The 16,859-nt window shown below is 49.9% G+C and overlaps 1 protein-coding gene across 6 annotated transcripts in view; it reads left to right on the top strand.

Annotated features, from left to right (window-relative positions):
• The first annotated feature begins 324 nt into the window (after nucleotides 1-324).
• Nucleotides 325-16,859, top strand: part of RAPGEF1 (Rap guanine nucleotide exchange factor 1) — a 128,478-nt gene continuing 111,943 nt past the window's right edge. For 2 of the 6 annotated variants that reach the window (XM_074362440.1, XM_074362439.1), the window contains exon 1: nucleotides 325-612. In XM_074362440.1, the coding sequence (XP_074218541.1) occupies nucleotides 552-612 (61 nt within the window). In that variant the 5' untranslated portion in view covers nucleotides 325-551. The remainder of the gene's footprint in view (nucleotides 613-16,859) is intronic. The other 4 variants (XM_074362442.1, XM_074362441.1, XM_074362444.1 and 1 more) reach the window with 3 other exon arrangements.

The following is a 16,859-nucleotide window of genomic DNA, read 5'->3' as shown; positions in this document are numbered from 1 at the left end:
CCCCAGCAGAGGATGCCAAGGAGGCTGATGCAGAGGATGCTGAGTCTGGGGTGGTGACCAACTCCAGGCCCTGGCGTGGAGGCTCCGCGTGGGCACGGGACGCTGAGGCCCCAGGAGCAGGTGGGGGTCGGTCCCTCTCCCCGGCGTGGAGACTCCGGGCCGGCAGGGGGCGCTGCGTCCGGGGCGGGAGGCTCAGAACGGCTCCGGGCCGGCAGGGGGCGCTGGGCTGGCGGCGGCGCGGCGGCAACCCGGCAGGTGGCGCTCTGGCCGCGGGCGGGCGGCGGCGGCGGCGGCGCGGCGCGGCGCTGCGGCCGGCTCGCGGGCCCGGGGAAGCGGCGGCGGCGGCGGGAGCGCAGGAGGCGGAGCGGCGGCGGCGGCGGCGGCGGGAGCGGCGGCGGCCCCAGGCGGGCTGGAGCGCCGCTGGCCGAGCGCACAGGCCGCGGCCCGCGGAGCCCGCCATGCCGGCGCAGGTCTGAGGCGCGGCGAGCCAGGGCCGAGGCGAACGGCGGCCGCGCCGGCCTGTGGCCCCGCAGCGGCCCGTCCCGGGCCCGATGAGCGGCGGCCTCGGCCTCCGGCGCAGCCCGGAAATGTCCGGCAAGATCGAGAAAGCAGGTGAGGCGCGGCGGCCGGCTCGGGGCGGCGGAGCCCGCGACCCGCGGCGCGGCCCCTGTCCTGGGCGGGCGGGCCGGCGGCCGGCCGGGCTCCCCGGGACGCGCGGGCCCGTGGCTGCGCCGGGAGCAGAAGTAAAACCGCCGCCGGGCCTGCTCGGGCGCGTCGCAGCTTCGGCCCCCCGGGCCGTCCCGGGCGGCGGGCCCTGCCGCTCCGCGCTCTCCGGGGCGCACGGCCGGCGGGGCTCGGGGGCCGGGGCCGCGAGGCGGAAGCGGCCGGAGCGCAGGGCCCCGCGGCCGGGCCGGTGGGTGGGTGCGCGCCGCCCGGCCCTCGGCGTGAACTTTCAGACAACGGCTGGGACCGGGCGGGAGCGGCGGCCGCGTGTCCGAGTGGCTGCAGCGCCGGAGCCGAGCCCCGGCGGCGGGCGGTCGTCTTTCAGACGGTGAATAGAGCCGAGCCATAAAATGTGTCATTTCCAGTGAGCCTTGAGTTTAAATTTAACCAGAAGTATCCACTTCGGAGGCTTCAAAGGAAGCAGGCAGGATGTGTCTGGGCATTTTTAGGGCGCGGGCGAGCTTTCCTCTGGAATCAAGCTGAGCTCTGGAAACAGGGCGTGTGGGGAGCCGCTTGGGTTCGGGGTCGATTATAAATCTAGAAGCAAACCTCATCTCTTTGTGTGTTCCTAGAAATCTCGGAGACTTGCCTTGCGGTTACAGGGTTTTGCCTGTACTGGGAATAGAGTCTCCAAGATTCAACTAGGGCGGTGCATCTGGGTCCCAGGGCGTAATTAGCCAGCGACACCTCGCAGGGCGCATCCCTGGTCCAAGGGGAGGGAGGCAGGCAGCCCAGGGCTGCGGTACCCGGAACAGCGCTGTTTGTCATAACCTGAGTACCAGATTAGCTTGGCAGCTGAGTTGTGCAAGGCAGGCTTTTAGGGAGCTGTAAAGGGGGAAGGTTGCACTGATTTTGGAAGTTGCTCATTTCCCAGGTTGACCAGGATCCTTTTCTGAGAAGTGCCTCAGACGTGGACCGAGAAGGCAGCATCACTTGCAGGCTGTGACTTCAGCACAGGAAGAAAATGTTGCTACCCTTTATTGAGGGTTTTTTGTACATCCGGCTCTGTGCTGAGCACCTTAAATGTATTGCTTATTAAATCCTCACAGCTTCTCTGTGAGAGAGAGTGTGGTCCACGTATTTGAGGCTCAGGGGCTCCGTGAGTTCTCGCAGGCTGCCAGGCCAGAGGGCAGCGGGCCAGGCACTGATGCCTGGCTCTCTGACCAGAAGCCTGGGTGCTTCCCTCAGGGGCAGGGCCCTTGGCTTCACGTGCTGTTTCTTGGGTATTTTTCTCACTGTTTTTGAGTACCAGGGCTGGGTCCAGTGACCACAAGTTGCTTTCTTGCACACATGCTCTTCCAGAAATATCTCTGGTTAATCTGTGCAGTGTCTCAGAACGGTTTTGTTGGGAAACTTGGATAGTTTGTTTTAAAAATAGCATTAACGGGGTCTTCTTTAACTATAAGGATAATTGTCAACAATTTGAGAATCATGTGAAAGTAAAAAGAGCTTAACGAAAAGTACCTGTCTCCCCACGAGCTGCCTTCCCAGCTCGGCCCTCTCGGGAGGAGTCGTCAAGTGCGTTCTCTGTTTCCTGGGGAAAGGAATAGGCATAGGTTATCCTTGGGCCTTCCCTGGGTACCCTCCTCTAACAGGGACTGTAGTCAGTGCAAAAGCGGTGTGTGTCTGCCTTCAGAAGGGCTTATCTGAGGGTGGGAGCCCTAGCATAACCCTGGGCTGCCAGGCACAGGAACAGGAGGCAGGGCTTGTGGGCACAGGTGAGGGGGATGGTCATCAGCTGAGGGGTGGGGAAGGCTCTGGAGAGAGGGCCAGGGTACCCCAGGTGGAGATGGGGGGAGGAGCCTGATCAGGGGGTGTGGGAAGCTCAGGAGGAAGATGCGTTGGTTAGAGACAGCTAAATAAGAAAGTTCTCAGGTTGGCAAGACCAGAGCTCATGGGGGGCTAGTGAGAGGGCCATGCTTCTGGTATAAGGTCTTTTCCTGTGATTCACACACAACTGTCAAGGAAGATTGAGACACTCAGGGGTGAAGGGTATACCTTCCTGGTGGTTTCTGCCAGTCATTATAGGTGGACTTCAGCCTTGCATTTTGATAAGATTTCCTGTTAAGTTTCTGTTGGAATTTTCTAAATGGACCTACCCTTAAGTGACCAGCAGAGTATTTCATTTAAAAGAAAGGTCCTTAAGTGAAGCGGTGACTCCTGTTAGTAAGTGAACAGTCTCTGGTGAAGTATAGCGCCTGACACCCAGGAAACAATCATCGTCCTTAGGTTTTGCTGTTTTCTGTTGACTTGAACCGAGGTGTTGCTACCTGTGTTCATAACCTCTTGCCTCTGAAAATAGGAGCAGTGCTTTCACTTTTTAGGGCTTAAGGAATCCGATGTTTTTGAGTGTGAGAGAAAACTCTGGGCATCCTTTATACCCGAGACCCGCCCATTATTCCATCCTGGTGCCTCTTGCGGGCTGCGGCCTCTTTAGCCTCTGGGGGTGATCTTTTAGAGTCAGTCCTGCTTTTCCACACGTTGACTTACTCAGCAGTGCCTGGCGTGGGTGGGGCCTGTAGGAGGGGTCACGCACACTGCACTCCTGAGGGCCGACCATTTCCTACAGACACAGGGAGCCTAGCTTCAGGTCGGGTTGTCCCCAGTCATCAGCTCTGGGCCCAAGGGGCATCAAGACAGTCTGGGTTCCAGAGGGCGGCAGAGGGTCAACTTGCTGGCTGGTTGGGGCCTGTCCAGTTAGGCTTGGTGGAGAAGGGTTGAACTTGGAGGGCCAGGGAGAATGCTGGGGTAGAGGGGGAGGCCTTCCTGGACTCCTTGCTGTCTTCCAGAGATAATGAGGAGGAGAGTAGCGGGGAGCCAAAAGGATTAGGGAGCTCCCAGGGTGAGCTCCCAGGCAAGTCTGGCAAGAAGAGGCTCTTCCCTCGGAGCGAAGAGGGACTTGTTCTGGAAGACCCACACTGGCAGGAGATGTGTGCAGTGCTCAGAGGGCCCCTCGGGGAACCAGTGAATATGGTTCTGGTTGTTCACGCAGTTCTGGTGGGTCTCCTTTTGCTCGCACTTACTTCCAGCAAATGCACTGAGTGAAGGGAATTCATTTCTTAACCTCTCCAGAGTTTAAACACCTCTCTTGCCTGGTGAGTGGAGGTGACAGTCAGGCTGTGGGCTGGATTCAGTCCATAGATGAATTGTGTATGATCCACACATGTTCTTGGAGAAAAAAGAAAGATCTGATGGTCAGTATTTAAAAATCAGGAAATCACTTACAAATCTCAGGTTTCTGGTTGTTTTGAAAAATGAGCAGCTCTGGTAACCCTGAGCCCTTGTTCCTACAGGGCACCTGCAGGCGGGGCCTGCTGCTCCTGCTGCCAGCCACATCACTGATTCCCATTTGGACTGTTGACATTTGAGTTTGCAGCCCTTTCCTTGCAGAAACCGCTCGTGCTTGTTAGCTTTTCACCTGGACTTTGAAATCTGCTCCATTCCTTCATGGATCCATCCCTTAACCCCCTCAGCACTGATTCAGCCCCCACTGCCAGGTGCTGCCCGAGCCTCTGGGGAACCCACTAGGAATGGACTCGGCAGACATCTCGCCATTACACAGGCCTTAACTCTGGCAGTGTGGGGAACGCCAGGGAGGTAACAAGGGGCCACGTGAGACTTACGGTGGGAACTACCTCTGGGAGGGATTGAGATTTAAGATGAGACGTGAAGGGTGAGTCTTAGCTGGACACAGCAGAGGGGGCAGGACAGAGGTGGCTTCAGTTTTAACCGACTACTCACCAGAGTCTCAGTTGCTCATTCTCTCAGTTCATTCATCAGTTTATCCTGAACCGTCTAAGGGCTTGGAGTTGTTGTAGTGTTTGGGATATAAGAATGATCCCTGCCTCCCCTTACCATCCTGCTGGGGCAGACAATAAGAGTAGATGCCACAAAGACGCAAATCACGCAGATCTGGGGGTAGGGTGGGGTCTGTTTCCCTGCTGTGTGTTCCCAGCAGGCCACTGGGAGTCTGTCTAGGGATTTCATCATTGCCCGAGCCCTCTGGCCTGCTCTCTAGGCGCCCAGTGGCCTCAGGCTGTTCAGAGGGGCTGCTGAAGTGATGGCAGCCTCACTCGGTGCCCTCACTCGGTGTCCTTTATTCTGAGGACAGAATAAATGTAGCGTCTCTGACTCAGGTGCTGTTTTTCAAATGTGTGAAGGTGCTTTCATTATAAATTAAAAGGGAGACGTTACACTGACTGCATTCATTGTAAATGGTTGTCATTGTGTATTTTCTCAGAACAAATAAAAAGTGTGAGTACTGTCACGTGAGGCTGCATCTTTTTTTGGCCTAGGAAAGAGTCCTTGTAGGTCCGCGGTCACTGCATTTTGATCGATTTTAAACTTCTTTCAAGTTTTACACTAACACCCCCCCCCCCCCCCCCCCCAGTTATCAGTCTTTGTGTTCAGAATGTATCCAGTCAATAAACACAGCACTCTTATGGCTCCGGCTAGTCATTCCCTCCCTCCCCTCCCTGACACGCACGACACTGAGTCCCTCTTCCTTGGCAAGCACTGTGCCGCCCTGCGGTGGCACAGAGCCCGCGGGAGCCTGGGTCACAGGCCAGGGTAACATCAAAGCGATCTTGAAAATGTCGGCAGTTTGCAGAATGTGTGGATAGCTGACCGCATTTCAGTTGATCCTCACGACCATCCTGAGGGCTAGAGCAGGTCTGCTTATCCCCGTTCTGCCCTTGAGGGCAGCTGAGGCCCAGGGAAGTCTGGGGACTTGTGCGGGGTCACAGCCCTAGTGCAGGGAGGTGGGGGCCCGACCTCAGCTCTGACTCCGGCAGCCCCTTTCTGCCTTTACAGAGCACTGCTTAGAGCGGCCCTCGTTGCTGGAGACACAGTAGCTTTATTTTAATTATTGTTTCATGTTTCTAAGTTTCTTTTTTGGTCTTACCAAAAAAAAAAAAAAAAAAAAAAGCCAGTTAAGTTCGGGTGGGCCCGATGCAGTCTTCAGGCTACAGATGATGCTAACAACAGTGATACCACCAGCAGTGTTACACGGAGATAAGGCGCAGGCTGAGTCGACCACAGCCACCCCAGGGTTTCCTGGTCTCCTGAGCAGCTGTTGGCAGAGGTGGTTTGAATGGGATTCCTTGTAGCCAGCAGACCCGATAGCAGGCCTGTAAAGATGAGTCATGTGTGAGCTTGCAGAAAAATCATCTCCCAAATTAGCCTGGATTGGAGAACGCCTCAAGCTCAGGGCTGGGCCTTACCTCAGTCCAGCTGAATGTGTTCCCGTTGCCATAATAAGCTGACGCACTGGAAGGAGCAGCGGCCTGGCAGGGCTGCCCGCTCCGCACCCACACAGCCTCAACGGGCGCCCGGCTGCCGGGACAGGTGTTCCTGACTCGTCACCCACCTGGCCCCAGAGGCCCCCCTGAGGCTGCTTTACAATTTTAAAAAGACAAAGCAAAACAGTTTGTGAACTGTTAAAGGATCTGTCATCCTAGTTTGAGGTCACTTGCTTTAGACTATTTGATCATTTAGACCAGTGTGACCTTGGGAGATTATTTCCCTTTTCTGGGTCTGTTTTCTCCATCAGTGCCATGAAGGCAGGGGATGGGGGGTTGGGCTCTAAAATTAGTGCTTCCCTGTTTTGCTTTGTTTTAAAGCAGTAGGTCCTTTTTTTATATATAAAAAATGGTAGGCTACCATTACTGGGGAGCTGCTTTGGGCCCCGCCAGTCCTTACTGCTCAGCTGTGGCCCCCAAGGCTCCTCCTTGAGTCCTCCACCGAGCACAGTGTGAAAACCCACTTCCTGGATGCGCTCAGCCTCTTCTACCAAGACCTACTTCCTTTAGACTCTTTGTGCCTCTTCTTCTAGCAGGTAGTAAATTCCATGGGAAGGCCGCAGATAAGCCCTTTGGATAGAATGATACTGTTTCACTCATTCAGAAACCAGAGCCCCAGTTTCCTTTCCGAAAGTTAAAAATCAACAAATACTTTCTTAAATAGACTGTTGGCTCCATGAGGGAGTGGGCCTGTGTGGCCCAGCACGGGGTGGCCTTGGCGGCACTTATAACACAGTGGGTGCTCGGTACCACTTAGTAGTGACTTTAGTTACTGTTCTCATGGGATGAGCCTAGGTTTCTGATTCCAGGTCTCAGAATCAACTCTAAATGGGGCTTCTTCTGGGGTTTGAATTGCCAATTAGGATGTTTCTTGGTACATTAGTAGGACCGATACCCTGATGCCAGTAGTTGGGATTATGTGTTACTGTACACCTTGGTCAGTGTTTAGTGATTCTTCTGAAAACTGATGATGAGGCTGCGATCAGATCCTAGAACTCTGTTAAGAGAGCTCTAGATGTGACGAGAGGCGGGGGCGCATGCAACCCCGCTGCCCCGGAGCTGTCATCTGCAGTGACTCTGCCTGGTCCTGGGGGCGCACGGGAACTTCCTGCTCTTAGGCAGTGCTCATTCGCATCCAGCAGTTGTGGTTTTGCCTTTCATTTACAAACCAGGGCACATGCCAGCTCTGCTAGCCCGCCCGTGACAATGGCTGTGCGGTGGGAGGCCCTGCTTGTGCTTGTTTTTTTCACTTGGCCTCTGAGCATTAGTCAGGACTGGCTCCCTGCGCTGTCAGCTGTGTGTTCATGGTGCGACTGTGCGGTGCGTGGTGTCTCTGAGGGGCTGGGAGGCAGGTGTGGCGCTCTGCTGGCTCCCCCTTTCCTCTGTGTCAAGGGCTTAAGCCAAGTCTCTCATGCCACTTCTTCCTCGTCTGTGAGTGAAGACGCTGTGGAGAGACTGACCTAAATGGATTAGAAATCTGGTGTCAGATGGTCACAGTTCCTCTTTCTCCCCATTTTTTCTTCCAGGCTGTGATTGGGAAGATAGATGATAGTTCTCTGAACCAGAGTCCTGGCCTGCAGTCTGGACTGCATCTGCCTAAAATACTGCTATTTTCTCATAACAGCTTACACCCTTCGTTTGCATCAGTCCCTTAAAGATGATCTGTCTCCTTGCCTTTCATTGGTTTGCTGGCTCCACACAATTGTTTTACTGCAAATTAAGGTTTGTGATCAGGAAGCTCTGCCCTGCTTTTAAAGCATAGAAGAAATGGAGCTGTCAAACACAGGATGGTATGAGGTGTTTCCCGGGGCTGGGGACAGAAGGGCAGAGTTCAGGCATTTGCTTTCTAGCTTTTCAGAAATGTATGCCACTGGTGTGGACTTGACAGATGTGGCTCCCAGCCGCACACTGTACAGTTTTTTTTTTTAATTTACCTTAATTTTTTTGAGGGGTAAGGCAATTAGGTTTATTTATTTATTTTTAGAGGAGGTACTGGGGATTGAACCCAGGACCTCATGCATGCTAAACATGTGCTCTACCACTTGAGCTGCAGCCTCCACCCTATATTGTTAAAAATGGCAACCAGGCATGGTTTTCCTGAGCAGAAGTGTGATGCTTGCAATCTTTAAGAGAAGGAAGGCATAGACATGGAATGAGAGGAGAGGAAGTCCAGGGGAACGTGATGGCTCCAGTAGCCACTTAGTTGACCCAAAAAACAAGCAAACAAAAAAACCAACAAAACTTCTGATTTGGAAACAGTGGTTGTATTTATTTGCTGGTTATGGATAATCACATGTGCCGTCTTTCCTTCAAGTGACTGTTTGTGAAATAAATAGATGAGTGATTGTGCTTGGGTCATGGATTTAGCTGCTCTCAACCCCTCTTTTCAGTGATAAATACAAATAATAGTAGTAGCTAACATTCACAAGTACTTACCACGTGCTGGTACTAGGCTCTGTTCTGGTCTCCTTTAATCCCCTCAACAGGAGAAAGGTACTATACCCTTCTCATTCTACAGAGGACGAAACTCAGACACAGCTTTTTTTGTGTGCATGGGATCCTAAGCTGCAGAGTAGCTGAGATTTGCTTGTGGTCATACCAAGTTGGGGCCAAGATAAGACTAAAGCCCATTTGCCTAAATCACATTTATCCATATTTTCATTGGCTGTGATGACATTGTTCTCATGGCTGTTGTCACTTGGGTAGAAATGAACCTTCTCGTTTCCAGGGACTTCACCACTGAGGTGGCTGCTACACTAAAAGGGCCACTTAATAATGTTGGAGGGGATGCTTGAGATGACAGGGTCCCCTGGCTGTCCTGCTCCAGCTCACAGGGGGCAGGAAGCCCTGCTTCTTGCTGGGTGACCTTGGGCAAACTGCTTACTGTTTCTGAGTCTCTGGTGCCTGTTTTGTACCCTGATGGGGTGGACAGACCCATCTCAGTGCCCTTCCTAATGCTGATTCTCTGAGTCCAGTCTGCAGCATGAAGAGGGGGATGGGATGTATTGGGGTTGTTTTGTGGGGTTTTTATGACACTGGTGTTGCATGGCACGTAACTGTTCGTCATCATGATAAAACTTAATCTTTTGTAGCTTTCAGAACACTTTTACAGGCATTGGGTTTTGTTTTTTGTTTTCTGGGGATTTTTTGCTGTTGTTTTAGGTTTTGTTTGCCTGTCTGTTTTATTATTATAAGGTGTCAGAGTTAACATGGCATTTTTCCCCAGTGAGAAGGATGACCGCTAACCATTGTTGAGTGCGTCCTGTGGGGCTGGGCCGTGTGCTAGGAGTTTTACCTTCTGATACCTGTTGATGTAATTAGTTCTACTGTTGTAAAGAGAGAAATGGCAAATGTTGTGCCATTTAACAGTTGAGGAAAGGGAGACAGGAAAAGGGGAAGTAACTTGCCAGGGTCACGTGTTCGATGAGAGGTAGGGCTAGTTGGGGAACTTGGGTTTCACTCATCACTTCTCTTCCCTGCCCCACTGTGTGCTCCCGGCCCCACCGAGAGTCTGGATCTAGGGTCTCCTGCTCCCCACAACAGAGCCACAGGGAGGCTGGCTGACAGGCCCTGTCATTGTCATTGGTTGGAACCTGCCCTGGGATTCCCCTGGGGCTTCCCAGCCTCTCCGCAGGACTGTTAACGTGGCTTCACATCTGCCTACAGATTTATGAAGCAGTTTCTGGTTTCTGAGTTATAGAGGTAGCTTAAAAAACATTTGCCGAAAACGTTGCAGTGGAATCTACTTTGGATATAAACAGTGGGGAGTGGCCCTTAGATGACATAGCTCTCCCCACCCACCTACACACTCACCCACCCACACACTCACCCACCCATCCATTCAGCCAGACACCACCCCTCCCACTCACTCACCCACTCACCCACCCCTGACTCCTCCCCCACGCCCACTCATACATCTGTTCAGCACCTCACCATCCATACAACATTGGCTGAGTGCTCGGTGTCCAGCAGCCAGCCAAGGCAGTGGCTGGCACTGAGAAGTTTGGAGGCATCTGTGCCCTTAGGGAGTGGACAATCCGGCCACCACCTGGGCTACATGCAGAGGACTTTTGACCTAGGCTTTCGTACTTAACACTCATCCACATTGCAGGCAGCATGAGCCTGGGCTAGAGGTCCAAAGACCTGCTTCGTGGCCCCTGGGTCCGCACAGTGCGCAGCTCAGTGTCCCTCAGAGCCCCCAGTCTCCCTCTCTGTGAAGTGGGAGGGGGGCTCATGGAGCAGTGACTGGGAGTACGGGCTTCCACTGAGCCCTGGAACTGTGGTTTTGGATCCCCACTCTCCCACGGAACCGTAGGATCTTGGGCAAGTCACTTTGCCTGACAAGTGTCAGTTCCTTACCTGTAAAATGGAATAAAAAATCCTAACAGTGCCTACCCTGTGGTGTTGAGAGGGGATCAAATGAGCTGATGCGTATAGAGCCCTTGAGGGAGCCTTGACACAAGAAACATTAACTTTCGATCTACCTCATGTTCCCTTCTGCTCTAAAATGACCATTTCCTTTCAATGGTCTTATAGTAAGTGAAGTTCAGACCTCAGCACTCACAGAAGGGGAGGTCTCTGGCTATCGCGTGTGTCTGTGTCTCTGTGTGTCTGTCCACCTCTCTCTCTCTCAGAAGTTGAACTCCAGGGAATAGGTTTTTACAGCTAAGTTACAAACCTCCAAAGAGATCACGTACAGGAAGAGTAGATGGCATTTCATTTCAACTACACATGTGGCCCCAGCACGTGTAGTAGGTGGAGGAAAGTCCTGATCATATTCTTTTGTGAGTCTGTCTAAACGGAATGGCCCTGGCAAGGCCCTGTGCTCGGGCAGCGGCTTATCTCAGAGCCAGAACGGGGCTGGTCACCAGTAGGTTATGTTCTGGCTCCATCCCAGGAAACACCACCTCAGTTTCCCGGGGTGACTCTTAGGATTAACTAAACCATCTTTGTTCATCACTGAAGATGAAATGATCACAAGACATTGCCTTTGTTTAGTGACAGCTGAAACACCACAAGCCATTTCAAGATCCTTGTGTTCCAGCAACTTACAAATTGCATTGAACGCCACAAGTGGTATGGTTTCATATCCTTTATTTCCCTTCCTTGGTGAGTTTTCTCAGTTAAGGTGAATTCAGAAATCCTAATGTATTGTTCTGAGTCTTCTTAGTTGTGCTCTCCCGAGCCTTTGTGATCAATGAGAGTAAACGTGTGTAGTCTGCTTACGGGTTTGTCAGTGCAGAGACCAAAGCCCAGCCAACTGTTTTCACTTTCTTTAATCATTTGGTCCTGGAGCTAAAGAACTTCTCACTTAATTAGCATAACCACACTAATTTGTGCTTCTGCCTCAGCTTGTCAAGAGTACCTTACAAATATTAATTCTCTGAGCTCATCAGAAAAGCAAAGGCTTAGATCAAAAGCATGCTTTCCTGCATGAGCTGTCTTTAGTTTTGTTTGTTTTTTTTTCCTGTTTATGGGGCGCTGTCTATTAATTACCCTAAATGTGCAGGGTTGTAGAACGAAGTTTTTATATTTGATCAAGATAGGAATTGAACTAGGGACCTGGACTGCATTTCAGGCCTGTGTTTCAGAGAGCTTATAGAACCATGGTCTCAGCTTCATAGTGAAATGCACCCACTACCCAGGAAGTCATGTAGCCTGAAGTCATCAGGGGAACGTGAGTCACTGTCACCAGGAATGTGTGGAACTGTGGCATCTTTGGACAATGGTGAGAGAACCAGGCTGAGTGTCTGGAGCCTTCCTTTCTGGCCTCACACAGTCACACATCTGCTGTGTCCTCTGGGGCAGGCCCCAGTCCCTCTGTAGACCTTAAACAGGAGCAGTGGATCATAAGTCCCACTGAGGATCTGATGGAAGCTTTGTGGTCCTGTCCCCAGGGAGAAAGATTATATGTGGACATGATTCTACCAACCCTAAATTCCTGCTACTATATGATAAATAATAATTTGCAAACACTTCAGGTCTTGGAGAGATGGAATGGCATCTTGGATATCTGAATAATCAGCACTTGGTTTCTCCTAGTTCAGTCAGACTTGGGTTCAAGGGACAGTCAATAACTAGACATTTCTGGAGTTTTGTAAGGATTCCATGAGCTGATGCTTGTAAGCTGCTCAGCATTATGCCTGTGTAGATAAAAGGAGAAACCTTTCCCCTTCTGCATAAGAATTTCTTAAAATTTTACATATAGTAAAATTGAACTTTTGGGGAGTGTACAGTTCTCTGAGTTTTAACTCATCTGTAGGTTTTTGTAACCACTACCACAATCAGGATTGGGAAAAATTCTATCACTTCAGGGGAAAAAAAGAAAAAACTTCTTGCTGACCCTTTGTCATCAAACCCCTCCTCTGTCTCTGGCTCCTGGCAACAATCCATCTGTTTTCCATCCCATAGTTTTGTCTTTTCTAGAATTTCATATGATATGTCACTTCTGGAAGTGAGCTGCTTTTCCTCAGCGTACTGCCTGTGAGATTCATGAAGGTTTTGTTTTTGTCAGTAGTTTATTCTTTTTTATCACTCAGTATTATTTCATTATATGGACACAATCAGTGTTTGCATAGAATTTAACTTCAGTTAACTAGTTCCGTTTTCTGGAAATAGATAAAGATGGTATTTGATCAACACAAAAATCAAACAACCCAATTTAAAAACTTGAGTCGACATCTCCAAAGAAGATATGCAAGTGGCCAGTAAGCACATGAAAAGATGCTCAGCAGCACTGAGCCCCGGGGAAGTGCATGTCAGAACTGCAGGGAGCCGGCCCCTCACGCTCGTTAGCACACCTGCTCTCAAAAAATCAGAAAATAGCAAGTGTTGGCAAGGATGTGTAGAAATGGGAGCTCTTATGCATTGTTAGCAGGAATGTAAAATGGTGCAGCCACTATGGAAACCAGTGGTGATTCCTCAAAAAATTAAAAGTAGAATTATCAGGGAGGAGAATATAGCTCAGTGGTAGAGTGCGTGCTTAGCATGCTTGAGGTTCTGGGTTCAATCCCCAGTACTTCCGTTAAAAATAGAATTGTCATATAATTCAGCAGTTCCACTTCTGAGTATATACCCAAAAGAAACGAAAGAAGGGACTCAAAAAAGTTATTTGTATACCCAGTTTCATGGCAGCATTATTAATGATAGCCGAAAGGTGTCCGTTGTAGGATGATGGATAGACGAGATATGGTATATGCACCCAATGGAACATCAGCCTGCCTTAAAAAAGAAAGACACTCTGACACACGTTTCAGCGTGGATGAGCCTTGAAGACATTATGCTAAGCGAGATGAGTCTGACACGAAAGGACAAATACCGTATGACTACACTTGTGTGAGGTACCTAAGAGGAACCAAATTATAGAGACAGGAACTAAGTGGAGTGGTGGTTGCCGGGGCTGGGGAAGGGAGAATGGGGAGTTACTGTTGAACATTTAATTAATGTTTGAGTTCAGTTTTACGAGATGAAAAGAGTTCTGTGACTGGATGGTGGTGGTAGCGTCACAATAGTGTGAGTGTGCTTATTATCATTGAACTGTACACTTAAAATGGTTACGATGGTAAATTTTATGTACATTTCACCACAGTATTTTTTTTGTAAAAAAAAACTGGATATCAAATATTTTTCAATATTTATATAATTACTATTAAGTATTTTATAAGTTACATCAAAACATTTAAAAAATGATGGCATATGATAACTGTATTACTAGGAAACAGTGGTTTTGGTAAAATGACCTCTGGTTTAATTAATTACATCTGGGCTGAGAGGCACTGTAGATGGACTGTAAACACCTGGTGGGACGTGACACTTTGGGCTCCCTGAGTGCAGTGACTCTTGTAATTGGGCTGCTTCTCCAGGGAGCCTGTCCAATGAGAGATGCTGGCTCTTGAGGGGCAGGAAGCTTTTAGGCCAGGGTGGATCCCCACCCAGGGGATGTGGAGCTCCTCAGCTGTGCTGCACTCCTTCAGGGACCCTTGCAGAGGGGACTGTCCAGTGCTGCCCTCCAGCAACTTTTGGTTCCCATCCTTTATTGGTCTGAGTAGATCGGTGCCAGAAGTGGAATGGAAGTCCCTGGGCCTAAACGTCTAGTTGAGCCCCAGACCCTGGTGGTGGTGTAGCCTGGCAAACAGTGAGTGCTCTGTGCTTGTCAGCTGTTAATACAGATTCTCACAAGCTCCTCAGTGGCTTCCATCTGAGATTCTGCCTGGATACCATTGTCGGCACTTACTCTGAGTTGACAACACAGATGGCATTAACTCCAGCCTTGTTTGGCAGGATTCCAGGCTATCGGCCACAATCATGAGAAGGTATCACGGACTTGGGGGAGGGGAAGAGAGAGGACGATCTATGCAGAAGCAAGATCAAGGCTTTCTCTAAGAATTCAAAGGCTGTGAAGACCCTGTTAGATGGAATGGTGCCCCCATTTGGGAGTTGTCGCCTCAAGATTGTTGCGATAAGGTCCCTGCCTCCATGAGCACCATTAGCACATCTCTCTATATGACTCTGGGCCATTACTGTGTTTTTTTGATACTATGGCATCAACACCTAAGACATATTACTGATTTAGTAACACTTTAAGGAAACAAAAATAAAAATACACTAGCAGGGTTGATTATAAAATAACACACCCTGATTTCTAAAGTTAAACTGTGAAGAAGTATACATTTTAGAATCAAGGAAATACAACATGAAGCATTGATTCATTCTTTCAGCTGGTTTCTTGAGCACCTACTGTCTACAGTTCGTGATGCATAAGCCAGGCTCCTGCTCGCGTGGTGCTCACTGTGATTGGTCCAGGTCTCCCCTCCAAGCCACGTCTAGCCTTTGAGGATTCAGACCCTGGAGTTCGCTTATAAATGTAGCTCTAGTCTAGACTCACAGTTAGATGTCTGGACACCAGAGGAAAATTACTTTGAGGATCACTGGGCTCATGCAGACATGGCAGATGGGGTGATGATCACACATCCCGGCTCACACCTGCTGTCCTGGCATAATTATTGATAGCACCCTCCCTGTCACTTTTAAAGTGTCCTTATTTGGATGGGAAAACACTGAGGGAGGAATCGTTTACAGTTACTGAGTTCCACACGTTTGTGTTGGAGAGGGTCTTGGTTTTGCAGTGAGAGAACTATTTCAGAAGTGTGGCCTGTTTCAAGGCAGGATCAAGCCCATAGAGTCCACAGGAGGGTCAGCTGAATTTGGTTTTGGTCCCGTTCTCCCCATGGGCATCTGCCACTTCGCGTGTTCCAATCACTCAGTTCCTGGAAGCATCAAAATCTGGGACAGTTTGGTTTAAAAAACAATAAAGATGTACAGACAACAACCAGAACATGTTTTCCTCATGATAAAAATTAGATTAACCAGATCTTAAATTCATATTCTTTGGAACGATTGGAAAGGATATTAGTGTTTGTGTCAAGTCTTACAGAGAAAGTTGGAAAAATAATCATATAGGAACAGTAATCTGGTTAAGTTGGACAGAGATTTGTTTTTCCTATTGCTATAGAAAGGAGTATGGGGATTGAATTCTTGGAAGAAGTTGCCTTTTGATTCATGTATTACATTCGATGTTTAAAGAAAACAGCCAGAAAGACAGGAAGCTCTGTGTTTATGACAGATGGGTAGCTTGCGGCCTGTTTTATTAGCAGGTATTGATGACCGGATCATCTGGGTCAGGTGGTCCCTCTCCTGAGGACCTCCTGGGTAGCCCCGAATGCTGCCTGCCTTCTCCAGTAGGTCTCACATTTTAGCATCTGGAGGTTGCTGCGCTCCAGCCCTTAGCCTCTGACGCAGTAGGTCTGCAGTTGGGCTGAGAATTGGCATTTCTAACAAGTTCCCAGGTAGTGCTGCTGCTGCTGGGGTCAGGGCAGTGGGGGGTACTGTGTGGTCACTGCTTAGAGTTTAGTATGGAGGGGAATGGAGAGGCTCCTAGCGATCTGACCTAAAAAGTTGCCTTTGGAGGAGGAGGGATATAAAAAAAAAGCTTCTGTGCCCTGATGCCCAGAGCTGTGCTGCATGTGTTTAATCCTCTCAGCAGCACTGCAGGGAGGTATAGTGGCTTCATTTTACAGATGAGAAAAGTGAGGCCCACAGAGGTTTATGTGACTTGCCCAGGTGGCGCATGGAACAGCTGGGTTGCAGCCATTGCCCGGTACTGAAACAAACCCTTGTAAAATGGCTAAGTGGCAGAGACATCACAGACTGAAGAAGATTCTAATAATACAAGCACAGGTGAACCACAGGGGAACGACAGTGTTCACATTTCTTCTGCTTCCAGTATACGGTGTTATCAGCAGTCTGATGAGATGGAAAGCCGTGAGCTAATTAGCTCTGACGAGAAGATGCCGGAAGACTGGTGGTTGTGAAGAAAGCACTGATGAATCTCACACTGAGTATATAGTGTGCCTTGGGGTATTCGCTAGTCAACTGGTTTGATATATTGGTCATCATGATTAGCAAGACAGTGTAAAACTAAGCGTCTTGGACTTGAAGACCAAACTCTAAAATTTAAATTATGTTTAAAGTCACACAGTGGTCGCTTTGGTATTTAAAAGCATTGTGGTAAAGGTGACCGGCATCTTCTGACTGTCTTCATGTGTAAGTGTTGCGGGAACATGCAGACACATCCATCTCAGCCCTCCTTTTCTGCGTCCTCTCCAGCTTCCACACTCTCAATTTTGGAACATCCTAGAGCTAAATCCTCCAGTCTCTTCCTAGGCAATCTGGTCCCATGTCTTTAAATGCCATCTAAATACTGGCCATTCCCATATGTGTATTTCCTGCCCCTAACTCTTCCCTGACCTGCAGACTTAACATTTCCACTTGGATGTC

Source organism: Camelus bactrianus, chromosome 4, assembly GCF_048773025.1.
Source record: "Camelus bactrianus isolate YW-2024 breed Bactrian camel chromosome 4, ASM4877302v1, whole genome shotgun sequence".
Taxonomy (NCBI): Eukaryota; Metazoa; Chordata; class Mammalia; order Artiodactyla; family Camelidae; genus Camelus; species Camelus bactrianus.
This window is presented reverse-complemented; position numbering and strand designations above follow the sequence as displayed.